Source organism: Drosophila sulfurigaster, chromosome 2L, assembly GCF_023558435.1.
Source record: "Drosophila sulfurigaster albostrigata strain 15112-1811.04 chromosome 2L, ASM2355843v2, whole genome shotgun sequence".
In the NCBI taxonomy this organism is placed as follows: domain Eukaryota; kingdom Metazoa; phylum Arthropoda; class Insecta; order Diptera; family Drosophilidae; genus Drosophila; species Drosophila sulfurigaster.
In genome coordinates, this window is record NC_084881.1 from 25,761,084 (window position 1) to 25,782,288 (window position 21,205).

General features: G+C 37.8%; 1 protein-coding gene across 1 annotated transcript; it reads left to right on the forward strand.

Annotated features, from left to right (window-relative positions):
- The first annotated feature begins 2,268 nt into the window (after positions 1-2,268).
- Positions 2,269-21,147, forward strand: LOC133847245 (mucin-5AC). The gene is made up of 6 exons (XM_062282150.1): positions 2,269-2,285; positions 14,439-14,958; positions 15,844-16,179; positions 16,238-16,318; positions 16,986-19,373; positions 20,509-21,147. The coding sequence occupies exons 2-6, from the start codon at positions 14,778-14,780 to the stop codon at positions 21,009-21,011; spliced, it is 3,489 nt and encodes a 1,162-aa protein (XP_062138134.1). The 5' UTR covers positions 2,269-2,285; positions 14,439-14,777; the 3' UTR covers positions 21,012-21,147.
- Positions 21,148-21,205: the final 58 nt, after the last annotated feature.

Sequence of the window (21,205 nt, forward strand, 5' to 3'; positions counted from 1 at the left end):
CACGCCTCATCCGCCACAGCTTCAGCCACAGCTTCAGTTTTGATCATCCTCAAGCCAAAGCAAAAGACAAAGGCAACGGCAACGGCAATCGCGGCAGACACAATCTTCAATGCGATGGACAATCGTGTAGACGATGACGATGATCAAACAGCACCTGAAGATACAGCAAGCCCCGAAGCAAAGGGGAGGAAACACAGTTGCTCTTGGTCAGCTGAAGCTGAAGTTGTAGCTGAAGCTGTGGCTGAAACTGCAGGCAAGGCCTTCTTCTCTCCATTCCTTTTGCCATTTTTGTGTTATGAATCGGAGATTTAAAACAGCTTTTGGGTTCGACATGGGCGGGTGTGCCGCTGCAGCTCTCAGGATGAGGCTGAGGCTGAGACTGAGGATACCGACTGGCTGCTGCCATTATGAGTAATGGGAGTAATGCCTGGAATTTGTTTACTTGCAGCGCTCATTGCCGGCAAACCAACACAACACTAACTTTGACTTCAACTCCAACTGCAGCCACACTCAACTCTCATCCTGTCTCGAGTGTGCGCTGCGTGTGCTCTATGGGATTGCATGAGGTTGTCTGTTGTCTTATGTCTGCCTTTGTGGCTTGGCAAACGCATCACAAGATGCGAGCTACTCGCATGAGTAAGCGGCGCGAACCGCAAACTTGGGGGAACAAAAAATAAACTAACAATTTACAGGAAAATATTGGCAATTATTTATTCTTTATGTACTTTAGAATTTACATTATTGCGTGAGATCTTATTTAATTATTTATTTATTGCCACAATAATATATTATGGCTTATATTTCATGTCTTTATAATTAATGGTTTGTTTTATTTTATTTATTACAAGAATAATATATTATTTCTTATATTACTTCGAATTAAATTGATATTTATATATATATATATATACATATATAAAAATATATTATTGCTTATATTAAATTATATATTTCTGATGTTATTTTCATTTAATATAATGATAATTTTATTTTCCTGCTTTGATTAAATGAAATTAGGAAATATAAATTATATATGTATATATAAAATATACTTCCTTATACTTAATTTCCTATATAACTTCAAATCATCAAATTGTAAATAATAATGATGTACTTCTTAATTACCCAACTTCATAGAATTTTCATGCAGAATAATTAAATTTAATTTAATCATAACATATGTTATAATTCTACTTAATCGAGAATTAGTTTGTATATCAATCATAAAAACAATTCTATTAATGTGTATTAATTATGCGTATCCAACATTAATGCTTAGTAATAAGATTTAATGCTAGCGTAATTTTATATATTTAATATAATATATTCGTAGTATTATTCGAATTATATAGGCAGTATATAATTCGAATAATACTACGAATAATACAATTGAAAGTAATACATTATTTTATTTGAAAATCATTTCATTAGAATAATTGGATATTATATTTTTTTTTAACTTATTCTTGGCTGTATATATTAAATTGCTAGCCCAGAAAATGTTCTGTTCATTGATCAAATTGATAATTGTGCTTCTTACACTAAGATTTAAATTTCATTTATTTTATGTGCATACATATTTATTTTTTCATATTATGAATTTAAACTCGGATCTATTAAATATGTTGAATATTTGCTCTTACTTATATTTCAATTGTAATAATCTTTCTAATAACTTTTAACTTTATTTTTATTTCCAGACTCTTCAGATTGTCAACTCCCCCACGCAAAATAATAATACTCTCTCTTAAGAGCACACTCACTCTCTAAGAGAACTCTTACGAACTCTCTTCGGCTGCAGCTTTCAAACAAGAATCTTTGGCTCTAGCAGAATTTTGTATGCAAGCAACTTTCTTTGGGGGGCTTTTCTTAAAAGCGACGCGCCAACACGATGGGGGCTTCAGTTAGCAGCCAACACGCGACGCGTTCAGAACTAGCCCAACAACAAGAGCAACAGCGACAACGAGACGAAAGGTGGAAAGAAAATACAACGGACGAAAAAGAAAAAAAAACAGAGTTGGTCATAAAAATAAAAAAGAAACACCGTCTAAGATCTTGTGGTTAAGGATGAGAGAACGTTTGAAGTGAAGTGAAGTGCAGCAGAAAGCAAAGCAAACACAGCGATTTTTGTTATTGTTTTGTTAATACTGAAATTGAGTCGCGTCGCGTCGCGAGTGGAACAGAAAAAGTAGCCATACGAAAAGCAAACAAAAAAAAAACTTAATGCTCAAGCACACAAGTGGATAAACAATATCAAGCATCGGGAACCAACAACAACAACTGAGGTATGTGAACTTTTCAAGTACTTTAGAAGGCAGCTAAAAGGAGTCGTCGCAGTCTTCAGAAGATGAAGAAGAAGACTCTGTCCAACTCATTAGCATGACCAAGACTCTCCATAGAAATTCTTTGCTTGCGGTTTTCTTTCTACTTCTACATTTTTCCCCTTTATTTTTTTTGGCATGCAAAATGCTGAAATTTAATAAGTGTTTGCTGTGAGTTTTTCCCGCTTATGCGACGCGGTCGCATTTCAGCTAACAGTTTTTCCAGTTGTCTTTTCTTTCTTTTTTTTTTGTTGTTACGGCGGTTGCGTTGCACAAACAACACATGATGCATGCAGCTGAAATTTGTTGAGGTTCGGATTCGCGAGAACTTGGCAGAAATTCTTCTTGCAACGTTTGCGTTTGTGCAACATGTTGTGGCGTGTTAACGGTATTGTTTACAATGTTAACACACAGACACACAGAGCCCATCGCTGGGTGGCAGCTTAAATAAATAATTGAGACGCAGAACGACACACAGCACCAAAACGATTCGCTTCGCTGCACACACAGAGACAGAAGGAAATGAAAAGAAGGCAAGCAAACAAATGACTTAGGCAACGAACTTGGACGCAATTGTTTTTCTTTTCGCCTGGGAGCTGGCGTTGGCGGCACAAACAGTCGGTAGCGATTACCTTTGTGCAGTGCAACAACAGTCAGAGCCGAAGCCGAAGCCAAGTGCTCGAAAGGAATAGCAATGTGAATTAGTTGCTTCTGGGGGTTCTCACGTTCTTCCTGCACTTTCAATTACAATACTTTACTTTAAAGCAAAGGAATTTTAATTGCATTTTTCCCCTCAGATAATTGGGAAACCATTTTAGGAAATTAGATTTAATGGTGAACTTAGAATTATTGTTTGCTTTTTTTATTTTTAATGGATCTTATGGCACTATTTACTAACGAAGCTTTGTTTATATTTAAACTTTATTATAAAGACTTATGGCAATATTTATTTGGTTGCTTTGATGGTTGGCTATCTAAATTTTATTGCTGAACATTTAGAAAATGCTTTTATAGTTCTTCTCAATTTTTTTAAGGCTGTAGGTCAGTTTTTTTATGATCGCTGCCGTTTCAATCACCTTTTGAAATTAAAGAAAAAGAAAGACATAAAAATAGGAATGTAATAAATTCACAATGAAGACATTGACTAAGTTTTTATAACCGGGTATTATATAACTGTGTGCCTACAGGAAAGTTTGTAATAGGAGAAGCAGGTATCTCCGACCCCATCCTAATATAGCCTTTGGTATATTTTTAGTATTTTTGTGGTATATTAATGTAGTATATTTTAAAAATTAATACCGAACTATCTTGCTTTTATTCCCAATGAGCCTTTTAGTATTATTGTGGTATATTAATTTGGTATATTTTAAATACTTTAGATACCGCACTACTTTGCTTTTACTTACAATGCGTAGCGGGTATCTCAAAGTCTTTCTTATTTGTTCTACTCCCAGCATTTCTTCATCACATCCACACAACTTTTACTCCGAATTTTTCTAGAATCAGTTAAGATTTAACTGCCCATAATAGCATAATTTACTCAAAATAGAATCAATAACTATCAATTAAGTTGTCCGCATATCAGCTTCAATGTTCTATTCATAATTAATATGTTGTGGCATAATCTTGAGTTGCGTTTTTATTCGATTTGAAAGAAATGTATACTGAAATGTGTTGCTTAGCTTTAGCTTCAGCACGAATCAACAGTTTCTACAACGAGAAGAGCTTGTCATCGGCGATGAAATCTACGCAAATCTACACAAATTAAATAATCTGTGTAGCAATTAAATAACAGCTGAACGAAAGACAAAGAAAGCAAGACAACAACAAAACAAAACAAAACAACAAAAAAAGGTCATAAGAAAAATTGTGTATTTATTAAGCCAAGAAAAACTGAAAACTGTTCTCAGCGCTCTCTCTCGCACTTTCCCGCTGGCTGCATCTTTCTCTTTTTAGTACGCTCATGCTAATGATGTAAACTAACCATTTAACTGTTAAAGTGCCGACAGCGCCACAAGACGACGACGACGACAAAAAACGAAAAAACGAAGATGGTAACCAAAAGCGATGACAAAAGCTGAGGAAAAACCGAGTTGAGTTCGACTTTAGAGTTCGAGTTCGACTTGAGGTCCAAGTCCAAGTCTAATCAAAGCCGTTACAATGGTCACAGAATGCGACTAAGAAACGCACTCGCAGCGCTCCGAAGCGACAACAAAAGGGTTCAGCAAAGAGAAGAGATGAGAGTGAGGAGCATGTGAATGTAGGTTGCATTGGCAATGAGTGAAAATGTTCACGGTAATCTTTTCAGAAAATTACCGTTCCTCTGTTGTTGTTGTTGTTGTTGTTGTCGTCGTCGGTGTTGACAAAGCAGCAACCAGTTGCTGCTGCTGCTGTGGTTGCTGCTGCTCTTGTGGTTGCTGCGGCTGTGATTACAGCGCGTTCTTAATGATCATCATTAGATTCCAGCCGCACACTTAAAGGGTGTTTTTTATGACTAAAAGCAGAACAGAATAGAACAGAACAGACAACAAGCCGAAGACTAAGACCAGCAGCAGCAGCAGCTAACGTGTCGACATGCAATCTAAAGACGACTCCAATAATATTTGATAATGCAAAGCGGAAGCTATAACAGACACTGAGAACGACATTTCATACTGCGAGTTAGTTTGGTTCGTTAGTCGCTGGATAGTTAGTTAGTTATTGTTGTTGTCGTTGTTGTTGTCGTTGTTCTAGGCACAGAATTTGCTAATTGCCAGCAATTGGCTAGCGGTACTCTGTCTCTCTCTCTCTCTCTCTCTCTCTCTTTTAAGTATGAGACGGAAGCCTCATTAATTTAATGGGCCTAAACTTACTTTGTTGTAATCGGATGACGGCGACTTCATTTGCTGTGGCAAATCTTTATGCACGAGCAGCTCGACGCCGACAAGTTAACATAAAAGTGATGTTTAGCTCAAGGTCAAGATGCAGCCTCCTTCTCTCCTCTTTTTTTTTTGGGCAAACTGCCACATCTGATATGCCGAAACGAGACTCGGGGACAAAGCGCACCGAAATTCAACTCTTCGATAGAAGAACCGCACGTAATCAGATATCGCAGCAACAGCAGCCAAGACTTGCCATATGAGGAGGGATTCGGTTTGTCTCAAGTTTGCTGCTGTTGCTGCTACTTTTTTTTCTTTTACTGTTTTTACTGCTCTATGCAGCGGTTACCCAAAGGAACTGACCAACTGCAGAGAGAGAAAAACATTCTGAAAAAAAAAAACAAAGTATAATAAAGTAAAGCTGCAAATAAATCAAGACAAAAAGCGTATCAAGATTGAGGCAATCACATAAATTTTTATATCACCACATAAAACCAAATTCTCAATTCTTAATTTATAGTTATTGATTAATCAAGATTGGTTTCGCATTACATTAAAATTGTTCTGCATACAAGAATGTGTTTTAAAATTAAAAATGCGAAAATAATGAATGAGCATGCTATGAATTCTTAACTTTAATAAAATTCTCAATTCATAACTTTTACCACAAATTAGAATGAAAAATTTTCTGGAAGAATATATGAATGATTTAAATAACTACGCATTCTTAAAGTAAACATATTTCCTGAAAGTTCTCCATGCATAATCTTGATCAACCAAGATTCTATTCACCATTCATTAATATAAAAAAATATATACGAATTAAAAAATAGTAAAAAAAATATACTATAAATTATTAAATTAAACATAATTCCAGAAAGTTATCCATTCATAATTCAACAACGTTTCTTTTCACGTTTGCTTTGAGATGAATATATTAAAGAACATACTTACAAATATTTTATTAAACATAAATCTAGAAAATTCTCCATTCAAATTTATTATCAACTTTTCACATTAAAGTGAAGCATGGAAATTCTAAACACATTTTTGGAACTTAAAATGCTACGATTTTAGTTTGCAATTCTTGTTATTCAAACTTATTTTTTCTCTCTGTGCATTAGTCAACTAAGAAAATGTGGCAAGGAGATGTGGATGCAGTGTGGATGCAGCACATGCAGTTCCAAGCGAGTGCACAACAAGCAGCTCGACTGCCGCACTGTGCTGTAATAGTGAGCGGAAGAGATGACAACCAGGTGCATGTATCTTGCAGATATAAATCAAGACGTGCACCAGAGAGAAGTGCTGCTAAAAAAAAAAAGAGAAGAAGTGCTACAGAAATGATTTGAAAATAATTGCAAAGACAATACTTGAGAAAGAATAGAGAATATACTTCGTACTTTGCTGCGTGCTTGCAACACATTCATTTAAGGGAAAACTGAAATTCAAAACTTGAAATTTGTTTAAACAGTTATCAAATTAACATATGCGTGTACTCTCGCATCTGATTAAGTTGCAAGTTCAGCTTCAAGAAGTTTTAAAGAGTTTTTTTAGCAGTTGTTTTGCTTTTTCTGATGTGCTCAGCTGGGCGTAGGATAATTTCTTTTTTCAGCTGAAAATTACGCGCATAAACGTAAAAGATTATTATGACTGTTCTAGTGCTTCTATCTTACATCGTTCCGGTTGTGAATTTAATATCATATTTCGCACCAAGTTAAGAAGTTAAAAATAATAGAATACTTAAAGTTAGAGTAGCACTTGAAGAGTGTAAAATGCAGTTAAATTGTTTTACAGAGCATTGACAGTCAATCAAAAGTCAATCGATAGATGAGAAAAGATTCCCAAAGGCATGAAGTATTGTTTTTTTTTTGCAGAGTCAGTTATTTATCAGAACTGTCGGTTGAATCCATTTATAGACTAAGCAGGCAGCTCAAGTTTGTCTGGAACAGCAGACGATATAAAATTTTTGGTTACAGTTGAACACTCGATTCTGAGTTCTAACGGCTCTTGGCCATGTTTACAAGTTGCCGTTGACAAATGTGCCCGGAAATTGTGGCAGTTGCATAAATATATTCGTGCAAAATTCCGAAATGGAAATGGAGAATGGGCAGCACATGGGCTTGGGAACATTTGTACTTGCATTTTGATGGTGCATTGTTTGTATTTCTTTCTGTATTTTTTTTTAAGGTTTTTTGTTTGTTGCCAACGAAACGAGTCACAAAGTCAAAACAAGTTTGCCGCCTCAAGAGCTTGTGGCAAAGAAGCAAAGCTACCTGAGGCACTGATTCGGTCGTTGGCTTTGACTTTGGCTTTGCAACTTGAGAGTCGCATCATCATTAAATTCAAATGGCAGACAAAGTTTGTGTTCCGAGTCTTTTGTTTTTGTTGCGGCAAACAGACATGATTTATGCTTGATAAATTGAAGTCTATATTAATCGGAGCTGTCATGTTGACAATTTTATTGTAATGCGAACGCGAATCACGATCGCCATCAACAACAACAACAGCAACAACAACAACAAGGGAGCAACAACAATTTGGCTAAATGACCCAGAACAGACAAATTTATGGCAATAGCTAGGAAATGGCCAAGCGAAGTTAATGCGCTGTGGTACTTAATGATGCTTAGAACTTGGGCTCATTTTGTAACACAGTCGTCGTCAGATTCTGTGAAAGGTTTCCACACTATGTTTGTACTCGGCTTTGTGAAATTGTTTGTACCTTTCCTTTGCAATCGCTTTGTCGTGCTGTTGTTCTAATTTCATTTACCAGCCGACTGACTTTCACCTGCCCAGTTTCTGTTTCTGCTGCTGTTGTTGTTGCTGCTGTACTTGATACCTCCATATATGCAGAGATTCCCAGTTCTCTTACCAAAGCCCAACCCAACGCGATTCAGATTTGGGCGCAGCCCTGGTCCAGCTAATTAAACACATCTCAGTTCCCAGTGCAGCAGCAACAATCACCAATTACACGCTAGTTATTCTCGTTCCCCTCTTTAGTTTAACTATTACTCTTCTGCATTGCAACTTAGCATCTGCTCACGAAGCGTTGATATTCAATTAAATTTTATGACAACTTCTTGACTTCACTCTGACTCTGACTCTGACTATCGATTGGTGAAAGAGGAAAAGCCTCTAATGACACAGAAAAAACTAAGATTCAAATGTCGGTATGATTATGAATGGATTGTAGATTGAGGTACAACAAAATGTATATGAGATTTGTCGTAGTAAATAAAAATGAAATTATATAAATCAAAATTTTCAATAAATTTCACAATATAAAACAAAAATTAAATTAACTTGAAATTTTAGGTAGTAAATTTCATTAATTTGTATAAAATATTATTTGAATTATCTTAAAGATTTCGTAGTTAGAATTTTGGTCAAAAAACAATCTTTAATTCAAGAATATTTGATATAAACGCCAAGTTAATATGAAGAAAAAATCGTATAGTTTTCAGACCAAATATCTTTGAATCAACAAATTTACATTATATTTATTTATTTGTTTATACATTTTGTAATCTAAATCTAGTATTTTTGGTCTTTCTTTGAGAATTGGACATTTTTCTGACTTATGTTCTTAGTTTTAAGAATTTGTTCTTAAAGTGGTCTTATTTTAAGAATACAATTTTTATGACGAATGTTTTTGATATTAGAAACTCTCCTCTTTTCAGGGTACTAAAATATCTGATATATATTTTTATTACATTTTTAACTTGAACTGTGATTTTTCAATGATTTAATCATACATTTATCATATTTTTTATAGTGGGAATATTGCTAAGCTTAATCAAAGTAAAAAGTTCTCAAAATAAGAGCATTCTAACTTCGTTCTTAGTTACTTAGCTTAGGTTCTGCTCTTGTTCATTTCTTTTCATTTACAACTTCCGCTTGGTTGAGAAATATCTAAGAGAGGGGGAAAAAATAATAAAATATAAAGAAAAGCAAGGCTGCAAAAAGAAGGCTGCAAAACATTCGATGCCGATCACTGCAATCGCTGATGATGAGGTGCATAAACGACGCCCATTTATTGAGCCCTCGCGGCTTTAATAACTTGAGAGACGAGGACGAAGATGAGGATGGGGATGAGGATGAGGAGTTGCTGCTGCCGCTTGGATTGATTGTGGTAGGCATTGCTCAGAGGAAAGAGATAGAGACAGAGAGAGACAGAGAGAGACAGAGACGGAGTGAGTGAGGAAACATGTTTGCCTGCCACTAAATGACAGGCATTTGTCTGTCTACCAAAAAGGCGAAGCGAAGAAGGGGAAGGCAAGAAGAAGTCAGAAGACAGGCAAAAGTCGCATCAATTGAGTTCGACATGAAAATTGCTCAGTGTAAAGTTCTGTGAAGACCTTAACTCGATGTTGTTGCTGTTGTTATTGTTGTTGTACTTGTTGTTTGTTCGTAGAATATTTAAAAAGCCACACATGAAGCCATCGAGTTGAATTACGAGTCTAGAAGAGACTGCTGGACTAGAAGACTTGCTTCATTATGTATAGCTAGGTGTGTCTACAAGGCAAGAGTCTTCGACTACTACGAGTTTACTCATTGCCCGGAATGGGCCGATGTCGATGGCCAAATTAGTGAGCACGCGTGGGCCACAAATTGTTTGGCACACTATAAAAGCAACTTGGCACAAATTTCACCCGAGAAGGCAGCAAGTGAAGAGAAATATGAAATGGTCAAAAGAATGAGCGAGTCAAGTGTACAACTCAAATACACTATAAATAATACACTATAGAGTATGTGAGTAGCAACCATGTTAAATTTAAAACTTCAGCTCACAGATTTCCACTGATTGATGCGCATTTATTAAAGCCTAAAGTTGTTAACAGAAAACAAGAGTCAACAGCCTACGAAGAACAGCAGAAGCAAATGATATTCCCAGTACTCGGCTTGCAATACATTTCAGCTATATAGAGTGTTCTTCTGGCTGTGTAGCCAATGCCAAAGAGTTCTCAGAACTAAAGAGATGAATATCTCAAGACAAGCAGCAGCTTTGTGTAGTGTATTCAAATGTGGCTGCATAGCAAATTGAGAAGAAGCCTTAATTTATTGACTTTTCTAGATTGCTTTTGGCCGGAGTTAATCAAGTTTAAATACGGGCACAAACCACTTTCACGCTGAAGTCTCTTAACAATAGAGTTCTTTACCCTCTGTTAACCGACTTTTCTATCCATCTATTCAGTTCAGTTCATTTCATTCAATTTCATTCATATGATCGCTGTTTGATTCATTTCGTTTTCCGTTTCGTGTTCTTGCTCGATTTGCAAAAGTGAAAATAGGCTCAAGCACAATTGCTATGCATCTATTTATCTGACTATTTAAATCGATTTCATTTCTCGACTCATATTTACATAATCTGTGCTTATTATTATCGAGCTGGGCGGACTTCAACTTGGTGAAAGTTTTTCTCGTTTTTTGCGCGCTACAAATTACAACTTAGAACGACGTCGACGACGACGACGACGACGAATGATGCCCAGTAGCCAAAGTTGTGCTGATTAGAGCCAAGGCTTCGAGCCCATTTACCGCCTTTCACAAATCAACGTTGCAGCCCCCCAAAAAAACAAGACGAAAAAGATCTTTAAGAAGGAAAAAATCTGTCAGTGGGGCGTTGCCACTGTGTCAAATACTCAACACGAAACACAACAACGAAATGCGGCAAACAAAAGTATCTTTCAGATGCTGTTTCAGATACAAGTGCTCAATAGCCCATTTATTGTGTTGAATTGATGTCGCGCTTTAGAATTTATTGCTGTGCAACTTTTTTTTGTTGATATCCCCAACGGTGTGTGTTTGGAGTATTGTCTTCAGCTGGAAGATTTGTGTCTATGGGTTTTATAGAACAGCTAGAAAAGCTTCCTCTAACTGGGTTGATTTCTAACTCTAAAAAGGTGAATGATTTATGCCATGAAATTAATCAAACCCAATGACTAATTAGCACATCAATTAAGCTCCAATTGTGTGCTATCCAATTAATAATTTATACAACAACTTGAACAATCTTTGCTATATTCTTGCCTTAGAACAAGCTCTTTAATGTGTTTTCTGAGCTTTCTTCTAATTACACATGTAGAACTTTGACAAACTAATTGTTAACTTTCAGTTTCTCTTGCACTTTAATTAAGCTCCAATTGATGAAAACTTAGCTAATTAATAATTTAATAATTTGCTATATTCTTGCCTTAGAGTAAGCTCTTTAATGTGCTTTCTAAGCTTTGCTTTAATTACAAGTGTAGAACTCTGATAAGCTAATTGTTAACTCTCAGTTTCTCTTGCTGATCACTTAAAAAATCTCTCTTTGTCAACATTGAGAATTCTTTTCAATTTCCCTAAATTTTTGGCAACGTTTAACTGGAAATGGAAATTAAAAGTTGTAATTTCCTAAACTAATAATCCAATCTCAAGTTAATGCGCGTTGGCTTTCGCCCCGTCGCGAAACAAAGAAAGCCATCAAAATTAATTACTTTATTAATTTGTGTATAGCATTTCTCGCAGTGCAGATTGAATGAGCTGTTGTCGACAAAAATTACATTGTTGGGGCGTAATTGTTGGCCTCGATATGCCAAAGTTCTTGGACACTTTAAAATACAATTTCTGCTCCCACAGCCTCGGAAAGAGAGTTGTTTGGCTTTCTTCAGCTTTGTTAACGTATCTTTCTACTATAATTTATTTATTATACTTGGCTTCTAACCACACGTTCTGCATATACACACTCAGAGCTGTGACTGAGTGCGTTCTACATTTCCAACACTATGTTTAGTCACCGGAATTATGAGAACCTGAGAGCTGCCCCAATGCGAAGCGCGTTGAGCTGAGCCATTGTACGATAATTAAGTGTACAACAATTTCACCACTAAAGAAAGTGCCAAATACAAGTCTTATAATACTCTGACAGTCTTTGCTCTGCAACACTTAAGCAGCTGAGTACTTAAGAGCAAGTGTTTGCTGTTTGCAACCGAAAATCGAAACTGTTTTTGGCTATTTTTTTTTTAAGTGGAATCCATGCAAACGACAGCCAAGTGAATTGAATTAAAAATCTCAGCACACTCGAAATAAAAGTCAAGCGTAGTGATTTATTGTGTGAAACTGAAACTTCTGCTTTTCAGCTTCCTTCTTTTTGTTTTTGTCTATTTCTTGGATGTTGTTTTGACTCTGATTTTAACTTTAACTGTGGCTACTTCTTTGCGGCGTGAAAGTTTCAGTTGTTGTTTTGCAGTTGCCTTCGGTGGCTTGACATTAAGATAATGGCTTGATTAAATGTTGTCATGAGAGCGAACTGCACTAAGTAAAATATTTTGCTAGCGAGCTGTGCTTGCCTTGACTTTAAGAGTTCCAATTAGGCGCACTTCTTGATCATGTCGCACTTTGCTGAAACTTCAACAGAGTTTCAACATTTGGTGAAGTGGTTTGCAACAGCTAAAAGAAGCAATAATTAATGCTGAATAGCTTCTTCGTATTTTAAGGCAAATGTAACTGGACCATGAATTCCCTAAAATTGTAACGAAACTTGAATAAACCAGTTATTGAAACAGATTGCTTTACTCCAGACAAGCAAAGTAAGTAATTAACTTCTTTAGTACTTTATTTTTATTTGTTTTTCTTTATCACTATCACATTACAACACTAACTCCCATGGAATACGCGTAGAACCAACTCTCTTAACCCTATCAGTTATATATATCATAAATAGATAGCTTTTTCTATGCTATATTCAACACTGACTATATGGTATATTTATCACTCTTTGATATATTTCGAATGTATGATATGTTAGTACTTTAACAATAACAATTTTTGCAGTATTCGGTTATCGGTATAAGAATAATTCAAAATGGTTAAGCATACTCGACTGTAGATTTCTTACTTGAAGTTTCATTTAAAATTGAAATATCTACTTTTTCCCCTTACTCAACTGTACACTTAAACTTATAAACCAAGTTAAACTTGGACTTTACACTTCATTCACCACACCTAGAATAATTATACATAATTTAATGATACGTGCTCAGTAAGCATTCACTCATCAAAAAGACAAACACTGATGTCATCCACATCACCTTTCGCCAACTATTACTTTCATTTAGCTACAGTTCAAGTGAGGGCATCTAGCATTCGCTTTTAGTACAATTAAGTTGTTACCGCTTCGTTGTTTTGCTCAAAAAGTGCTTGTGCTCTGTGCTCTTAGCTTCATTTGCATGCAAGCAGCTTGTGGTGCCTCCTGCTAATCACGTTCTTAATGAAAGTGGATGTGCGATGTGCCATGGTCTGCTAGTCTACAAGTCTACAAGTCTACTACTAGTAAGTAAAGACTCTGTAGTCTCTCTCACTTGATGAGCTGATGGCTGAGCTGTGATCGTGTTTGGTTCTGTGTCTAGAGACTGGCTTGCTTCTTTCACTGGCAATGACCGCCATTTGCTTTGGTGTTGTTTGATTTTCACGTTTGTTTATTTGTTTGTTTCGTTTTTTTTTGCGAATGCAACCTGACCAAGTCCAACTCTAACTTGTGGAGAGGGAGTTTTGGTTGAAGTTGTTCTACTCGATGCTGTGTGTGCTGATTCTTAGTACCAGTTTCTTCTACTGTTGTTGCTGCTGTTGTTGTTGATTAATATTATTTATAGCTGTCGTTCGTGTCGCGGGCTGATTTCATTCGATAAGCAGTGAGTTTCCTCTCTGCCCCATTTCTGTCGCTCTGCATCAATTTATTCGAGACTTTAGACCATCTCCGAACTGGAATGTAAACAAAGCCATAAACTCTGTGGAAATATGGTAATTAGTGTGTGCGCTTGGGGAAGTGAGAAAACACAAGCACGATTTACTTCTAATTACTTAATATTTATGATGGGAAAGAGTGACTCAAGTATTCAATTGTCCGAGACGGAGTGCAACGATCTTTTTAGCTTCATAATGTGCGATTAATATCATTTATCTAATATCTAAAAAAATAGTTTTTTTTTATATTGCTGAATGCGTCACAAACTGGAAGTCAAATGAAATTCACATTAAGTGAGAGAAAACCACAGTTAAAATCCCCATTAAAAACAGTTAAGGTTTTCTATAAGCTCGTTTATCACCAGGTTAAAGACGGGCTTTTAAGCCGTACAGCAAGTTCATCAGTCGAGAGCTCTGTGAAGATGTGATTTACGCACATCGTTTTCTGCTTTAAGTTTTTGAGAAGAGACTCGACAGCAAACATTACCTGAGAATCACTTACTTACTCATTCTCCTTCTCTCTTCCCTCTCTTTTACAGCGTCTACAAATTTCTTCATTAAAAGTGTGGCAGAAGTTTTGGCAACAACAACGACATTAAGATACCTGTATCATTTGCTCTGAATGGCTAAACAATTGTGCGGGTAATTCCATCCGTGCAGCTCCGTGCTCTGTGCTCCGTGGAGTCGAGCATGCGCTGGCCTCCACCAGTTGCCGGCAGACGCATCTTCTTCTTCTTCGATTCGCTTGTCATTGGAAAGTTGCCGCAGCCGCTTTGCTGCGTGACACACATTTCACGCATTAGACAACCCCCAGAAGACAGAAGACAGAAGACAGATAGAACCACAGCCCGCTATTCCAACTCCAAGTTGCATTATTCATGCGCAGAGAAGAAGAAACAGCAACAACAACAACAACAACAACATTAACAGCGACTACAACAACCAAAAGAAGTGCTGCAAGTGAGGCAAAGATGACGCTTCGCTTAGTCAGCATATTATCGCTGGCATTATTTTTAGTATTGCCCGCACAGTTGGATGCATTTATCACGCAGAATACAGGTGAGCTATGTAACAACGGTAACGTGCGTGAAAAACTCTGATAACAACAGATCGGAGCATAACAAATATGTAGAGAGCGAAGCATGCAATAGCAAAAAAGTTGTTTTTCAGTTCACTTTGAACGTCAAATTCGGTTCCAAATGGTTTCCATTGGGGAATTCCTAGCCAGATTATTCAGCAGATTGCGTTTTCCTTGTGGAGAACTCTACTTAACGGGTTAAACAACTGAGCAGCTTAGTCTAAGCACTGGAATCGTAAATGATTTGCAAATTCCTAAAGTTCACTTGCATAGAAGTTGAAGAGTTAATTCTTTAAAATTAATTAACATCTGTACAAAGAAGTTAGTTAGCTTATTAGATTTGAGATAATATACAAAAAGTATTGTAAAAATATTTCGATTTTTTTTTCTACGGTATGATTAAAATCCTATAGGATTTAAATATAAAAGTTAAAATTGAGTGTCTAATATATACAAAGTATAAAATGTGTACTAGATAGTTTGAATAACAAATAGGATGTAAAATGTAGTATGAAATGATGGATGCATTATAAAATATATACTGAATAGTTTATATAAGAAATAGTAGTTAAGATGTAGTATAAAATATATACTAAATGATAATGATAATAATTAAATGTTAGGAAAACTGAATTGAAGGTACACATGGGAACTCGAATGCTATCAGCAATTACTTAATTTAAGTTCATCTACTTCAGATCTCGTTATTTTTCAAATAATATTCAAAACGGGTTAAAATTGATTAGAAAATTTCTTAAACATATAGAGAATACACATTACGTATAACTAATATAATTAATATACATTTATGTTGCTTTCAACTTAAATCTGAAACTTAAATCCCCTTTCCTTTTTCTCTCCCTCAGGCTGCCATCACAATGGCACATGGTATGCGGACAAATCGGTGGTGCCCAGCATGGAGAAGTGCCTCAACTGTCAGTGCAATCGCAAGACACTCGTGTGTCGTCTAAAAGTGTGCCCAGAGATGCCGATGCCACCGCCACGCGGTTGTGTGGTCGTCCAAAAGAAGAATACCTGTTGCCCGTATTTGTCGTGTGCTCGTCTCGATGCCTTCTACAAGATTCCCACCAAGCGACGCATCATCGCCTACTTGGATCACTATGAACGCGAGTCCATCGATCGTGTGGTCAACGATAATATGCTGCAAAGGCGCTCTGATGACTCGGACGTGGATCTATTCGGTAAGTTGAGATAATACTTTATATTTTCAGCAGTTGAATAATCGAAATATTTTTGCAGTTTGTGTGAAGAATGGCACGGTGTACAAGTCGGGATCTGCGATGTCCTCATCGAATCTGTGCAGCTATTGTTATTGCATTGGTAAGTTCATAAAGAGAGTAAGAAATGAAGGTAGAAGAAACAAGAAAATATATTCTTTAACTTATATTCGTTTGTTTGTCTGACCTCCAAATTCTTAGAGACTATCAAAGCTGAAGAAGGTAAATAAGGCAACCACATTTCTGTCTGTCTTACGCTGATGAAGTTTATTATACTCATATAAAATCTAGTAATATATCAATATAGCGAATATAGCTTACAGTATATTTTAGTATTTTTACGATACTCTAAAGTATATTTCAAATCAAATTTACTATATCGATATACCAAATATATCCTTCGGTATGTAGAATATGGTTTTATTGAAAATGAGTAGTGAATATCTCACAGTCAAGCACACTCGAATGTAGCTTTCTTATTGCTACCCTCTTTAGCTATCTTTTACATTGTAAAAATGTGACTATGACACTTTCTGAACTACAATATTTCTAATAATTTTGTAACGAATGCTGCCAGTTCATTTGTTTGTTTTATGAATATGAAATTTAGTATTGAAATTAAAATCCCAAATTTCTCCGTAGACTAAATTAAATACTGACTAAACGATTTCCAGAAACAATAATATAATAAACTTGGCAGTTCTTTAGAAAAGAGCCTTAGTATTTTACACCTTATATGAAATCATACTAAAATCTCCCTTCTTTTTCAGGTGGCACCGAGAAGTGCGTCAAACCCAAGTGCATGCTGCCAGTGGAGGGCTGCAAGCCCATCTTCGTGGACTCCACCTGCTGCCCGGTTCGTTACGACTGCAGCAGCAAGACATCGGGCAAATCCTCGCAAGAAGTGCGCTATCGCAAGACCTCGAACAAACACTTCCAACGCATGTCGCAAAGACTTCAACGCAATCGCGGCTGCACCGTCAACAGTCAGTTCTATGCGGAGGGACAGAAGATGCGTTCGGATACGGACAAACCCTGCGACATTTGCTTCTGCATACGCGGAACACGTCGCTGTGCTCCAAAGAAATGCTCCCCAGCGTTGAAGAACTGCATCCCGGTGGTGCCCAAAGGGCAGTGTTGTCCCTCGAGCTACGATTGCGGCAGTCAGCGGGATTATCGCCGATCGCAGAGTTCGCGACAATTCAATCTTTACAATCTGCTGTTCGGCAAGGAGGAACAAGAGGCTGAGGCAGCAGCAGCTGCGGCGATGATGCCTCAGAATTCTATGATGGCCGAGCATTATCCACACGATCGTCACCCGACGCTGCCGACGGTGGGAGATGCCATGGAGGCGAGCAGCGAGAAAAGTATTATGGACACGCTGCGTGAGGGACTTGAGTTCATCGATGGCAACAACAATCAGATGCTCGCCAGCAACATGGATTTGGTAACGGCAGCAACACCTGCACCCATAATCCAAGACGGAAGCACCACAGAACTGAGTTTGCTGGATTTGCTATTGGGTCCCAGCACACAACAAAGTGAAGTCAAGGTGACGCAGGAGTCGTTGACGACAACGAAGAAACCTTTGTCCTGGGTGGATTTATTGCTAGGTCCCGATGAAGAAGATGTTGCTGCTGTCACAGAGTCGAGTATAGAATCAAACACAGCGCTGGCTCAATTGGAGACGCAACCGAGTGTGGCAAGCAGCACTTTAAGTAGCATTAAACGCATTGCCGATGACTTTGACGATCAACTGGGCAGCGATGAGATTGCTGTGGGTGAATTACCCGCCGAAGCACAACAAATATTGCTCAGCAATTCGCAGTCAAAGGAAGAAGAAATCGAAACAACAGCAAAGCCAGCGAATGATTTGTTCAATGCGTTCTTGAATGGACTCTCCGATATGCTGGACGGTAATGCAACGAGCAGCTCAACAACAACAACTCCAACGACAACAACGACGACCACAAGGCGACCCACAGTCAAAGTGCAACATGCAGCTCCAATGTTTCGTCCACTACCGAGTAATAAACCGCAGCACAGTCGCATCAACTCGAAGCTGGCAAATCTGACGGTGACGCCGCCAATGGTTGTGGTCACCAGCAAGTATGGACAGCCCGTGACCTACAGAACAATGCCCAGCAGCAGCAGCAGCAGCAGTACAACAACAACCACTACAACAACGACAACCACAACGACAGCCAGACCCACAACAACAACAACAACCACTCAGAAACCAAGCACCACAACAACAACAACAATTCGAACTACAAACAAACCGAAACCAAAGCCGAAGACAACGCGACGCACCACAGCAGCAACAACAACTACAACAACAACAAGTAGCACGACCACAACAACAACCACACCGCGACCCACCATCACAACAACAACAACTACAGCGCGACCCACGACAACCACTACAACCACTAAACGAAGCACTTTGAGACCCAAGCAAAGCACCGCGCGACCTTTGATCATCAAAACGAATCCCAGCATTTTGGAAGCCGAGCCTTTGGATGTCAGCGATGACAGCACGGCGCCCACTTTGCCACCCAGTTTGCCTAATCTCAAGATCATTCCCTTCCTGCCCACAGATGCTGTGAATAGCCAAGCAACCAAGCTGCAATCGCAAAGCAGCTACAACAATGTCAACACCAACAACAACTACTATCAGCAACAGCCAATGGCTGCTGATAAAATGGATATTGATTACGATCCAGCTTACGATGAGACTGCCGCACTTTATCCTTCAATAACCTCAGCTTATCCACAACAACAGCAACAGTCGCAAGTCAGCAGCAGCAACAACAACGATCAGGCTGCCTACAAATACAAGTTCAATGTCGAGGTGCCCGCTGTTGAGGCGCCACCAGAGCCGGTTGTGCATCTCGGTGGACAATACGAAGGCAGTGCAGCGTATGTTAACTACGACTTTGAGCAGCAAGTTGTGCCACCAGCGCACAGCGGCTTCTCGCCACCCACAGAGACTGAGGGCGGTTTTATGCCCAAGGATCCACTGGTCATCGATGGCGAGGTGTTGCACGATCACGTCACATCCAATGTGATACTTTCGATAGGCAACAACTATCAAGTCACACAACACATCATCGATATAACAACTGCGGCGAGTGAAAACGACACGATTCCAATAGGTAAGTGAATGGGTTTAATAAAGGGAAGGTGACGGAAGTTAAGTATAATAATAGATATATAAAGAAAGAGAAAAAAGTATATATTAATATAAAGAAAGATATTCTAATCTAATACTCTAAAAGATGGATCACTATTCAGAGTTGGAAAAGTAATACGTATATTGATCATTAAATGAAAATTGTAACAATTAAAAGTATAAGTTTGACAGAAGGATACTTTTTTCTTCCATCAAATTTTCAATAAGCTCAAATTCTATTGATTCTCCCCTTTCCAATATATGTACTTCTTAAATTATTATTCTCCAGCATTCCAGATATATGTTCCATTTACTTACTACTTTCTTCGTCAGGGGAGACATCCCAAACGATGATGATTGTCCTCTCAATATCATAATTTTATAAGCCTTTCTCTTTTAGTCTCATATTTTGATGATGCAATGGCTCAAGGTTGCCCATAAGCAACTTTATAACTTTGAAAATTCGTCAGCTGTTTTTCAATAGAAATCAGAATTCATTTATCAAGAAATTTCACTCGAATTCTTCAACTTTTAATGTGTAATTTAAAAGTAAATCACTTTCTTTAAATATACCTCACAATACAAGCACTTTTAACGCGAGGCACGTCCAGCACTTTCCTAGAACTAGAATTTTTTGCTTACATTATAAGTATACACATTAAAGCACCTTTATCGCGAAAAATAAGAAATAATAATAAGTCGATAAACATTTGAAATTGCTCACAGGCAACTGTGGGGTCGAATGGATTAAACCAAAAACAGAGGCGATAGCTAGACCGTCAGCCACAAGAAATTATAAAACTTACTACTAATTATTAACATATATAAATATTAATTGTAGCTTTTATTTATTAATGAAACAAAAAAAGTAACAATATTTGTAAGCTCTTATAAGAAATCTATTGCATTACTTTAGCAAATTAATTTTGTCATTTTTAAAACAGTTTATTTATCTTAGTGAGCTACATATTTAGCCACATTGTTCACTCTTCATTCTTGTTGCGTATTAATTACTTTATAAGCCTTTTAAAATTTACCTATTCTCTTTATAATATCCATTTGTAACGACTTGTTCTACTTTGGAGCAACAACTCATTAATCATTCTCGCTTTTGGCAGAAATCACAACACCCGATCCCTTTAAAGATGTCATCCACACCGAGAGGTCGCCCAATCTGGACGCACTCATTGTGGACAAGCAGCCAGCACAACAGCAACAGTTGCAGCAACTACAGCAACAGCAACAGGAACAACAGTTGCAGCAACAGCAGCTGCAACACATCGAGAGCGTAAGCTATAGCATAAGCAGCGCTTCCGGTGGCAACAAAGCAACAACACAAACACCCGCCACAACAACAACTACCACTACAACAACAACTCCATCAACAACAACAACAGCAGCAGCAGCAGCACTGCCATCGATAATAGACAAAAACGAAATCAATAAACTGGACCAGTTGCTGGACGAGTTGCTGGGCAGCGTCAGTCAGAGCACGGTGCCGCCCTTTAGGACATTGCCACCCAGCATAGCAGTAAAAAACTACCGCTACAACAACAACAACATCGAGACCGGCAACAACAAGTGCGAGGCCAGCAACAACGACAACAACACGTGTCTATAAGAAGGGCAACAAAACGAAGAGCAAACCGGCAGCCGGCAACAGACGCAACAATCCAACAGCAATTACAAGTAAACCCAGCAGATCCAAAGTTCAACAGGCCACGCGTCGAACTCCCGCCAGCAGCAGCAGCAGCAGCAGCAACAGCAGCAGCGGCAGCAACAACAATAACAGAAACAACTCTGTGGCAGCCACAG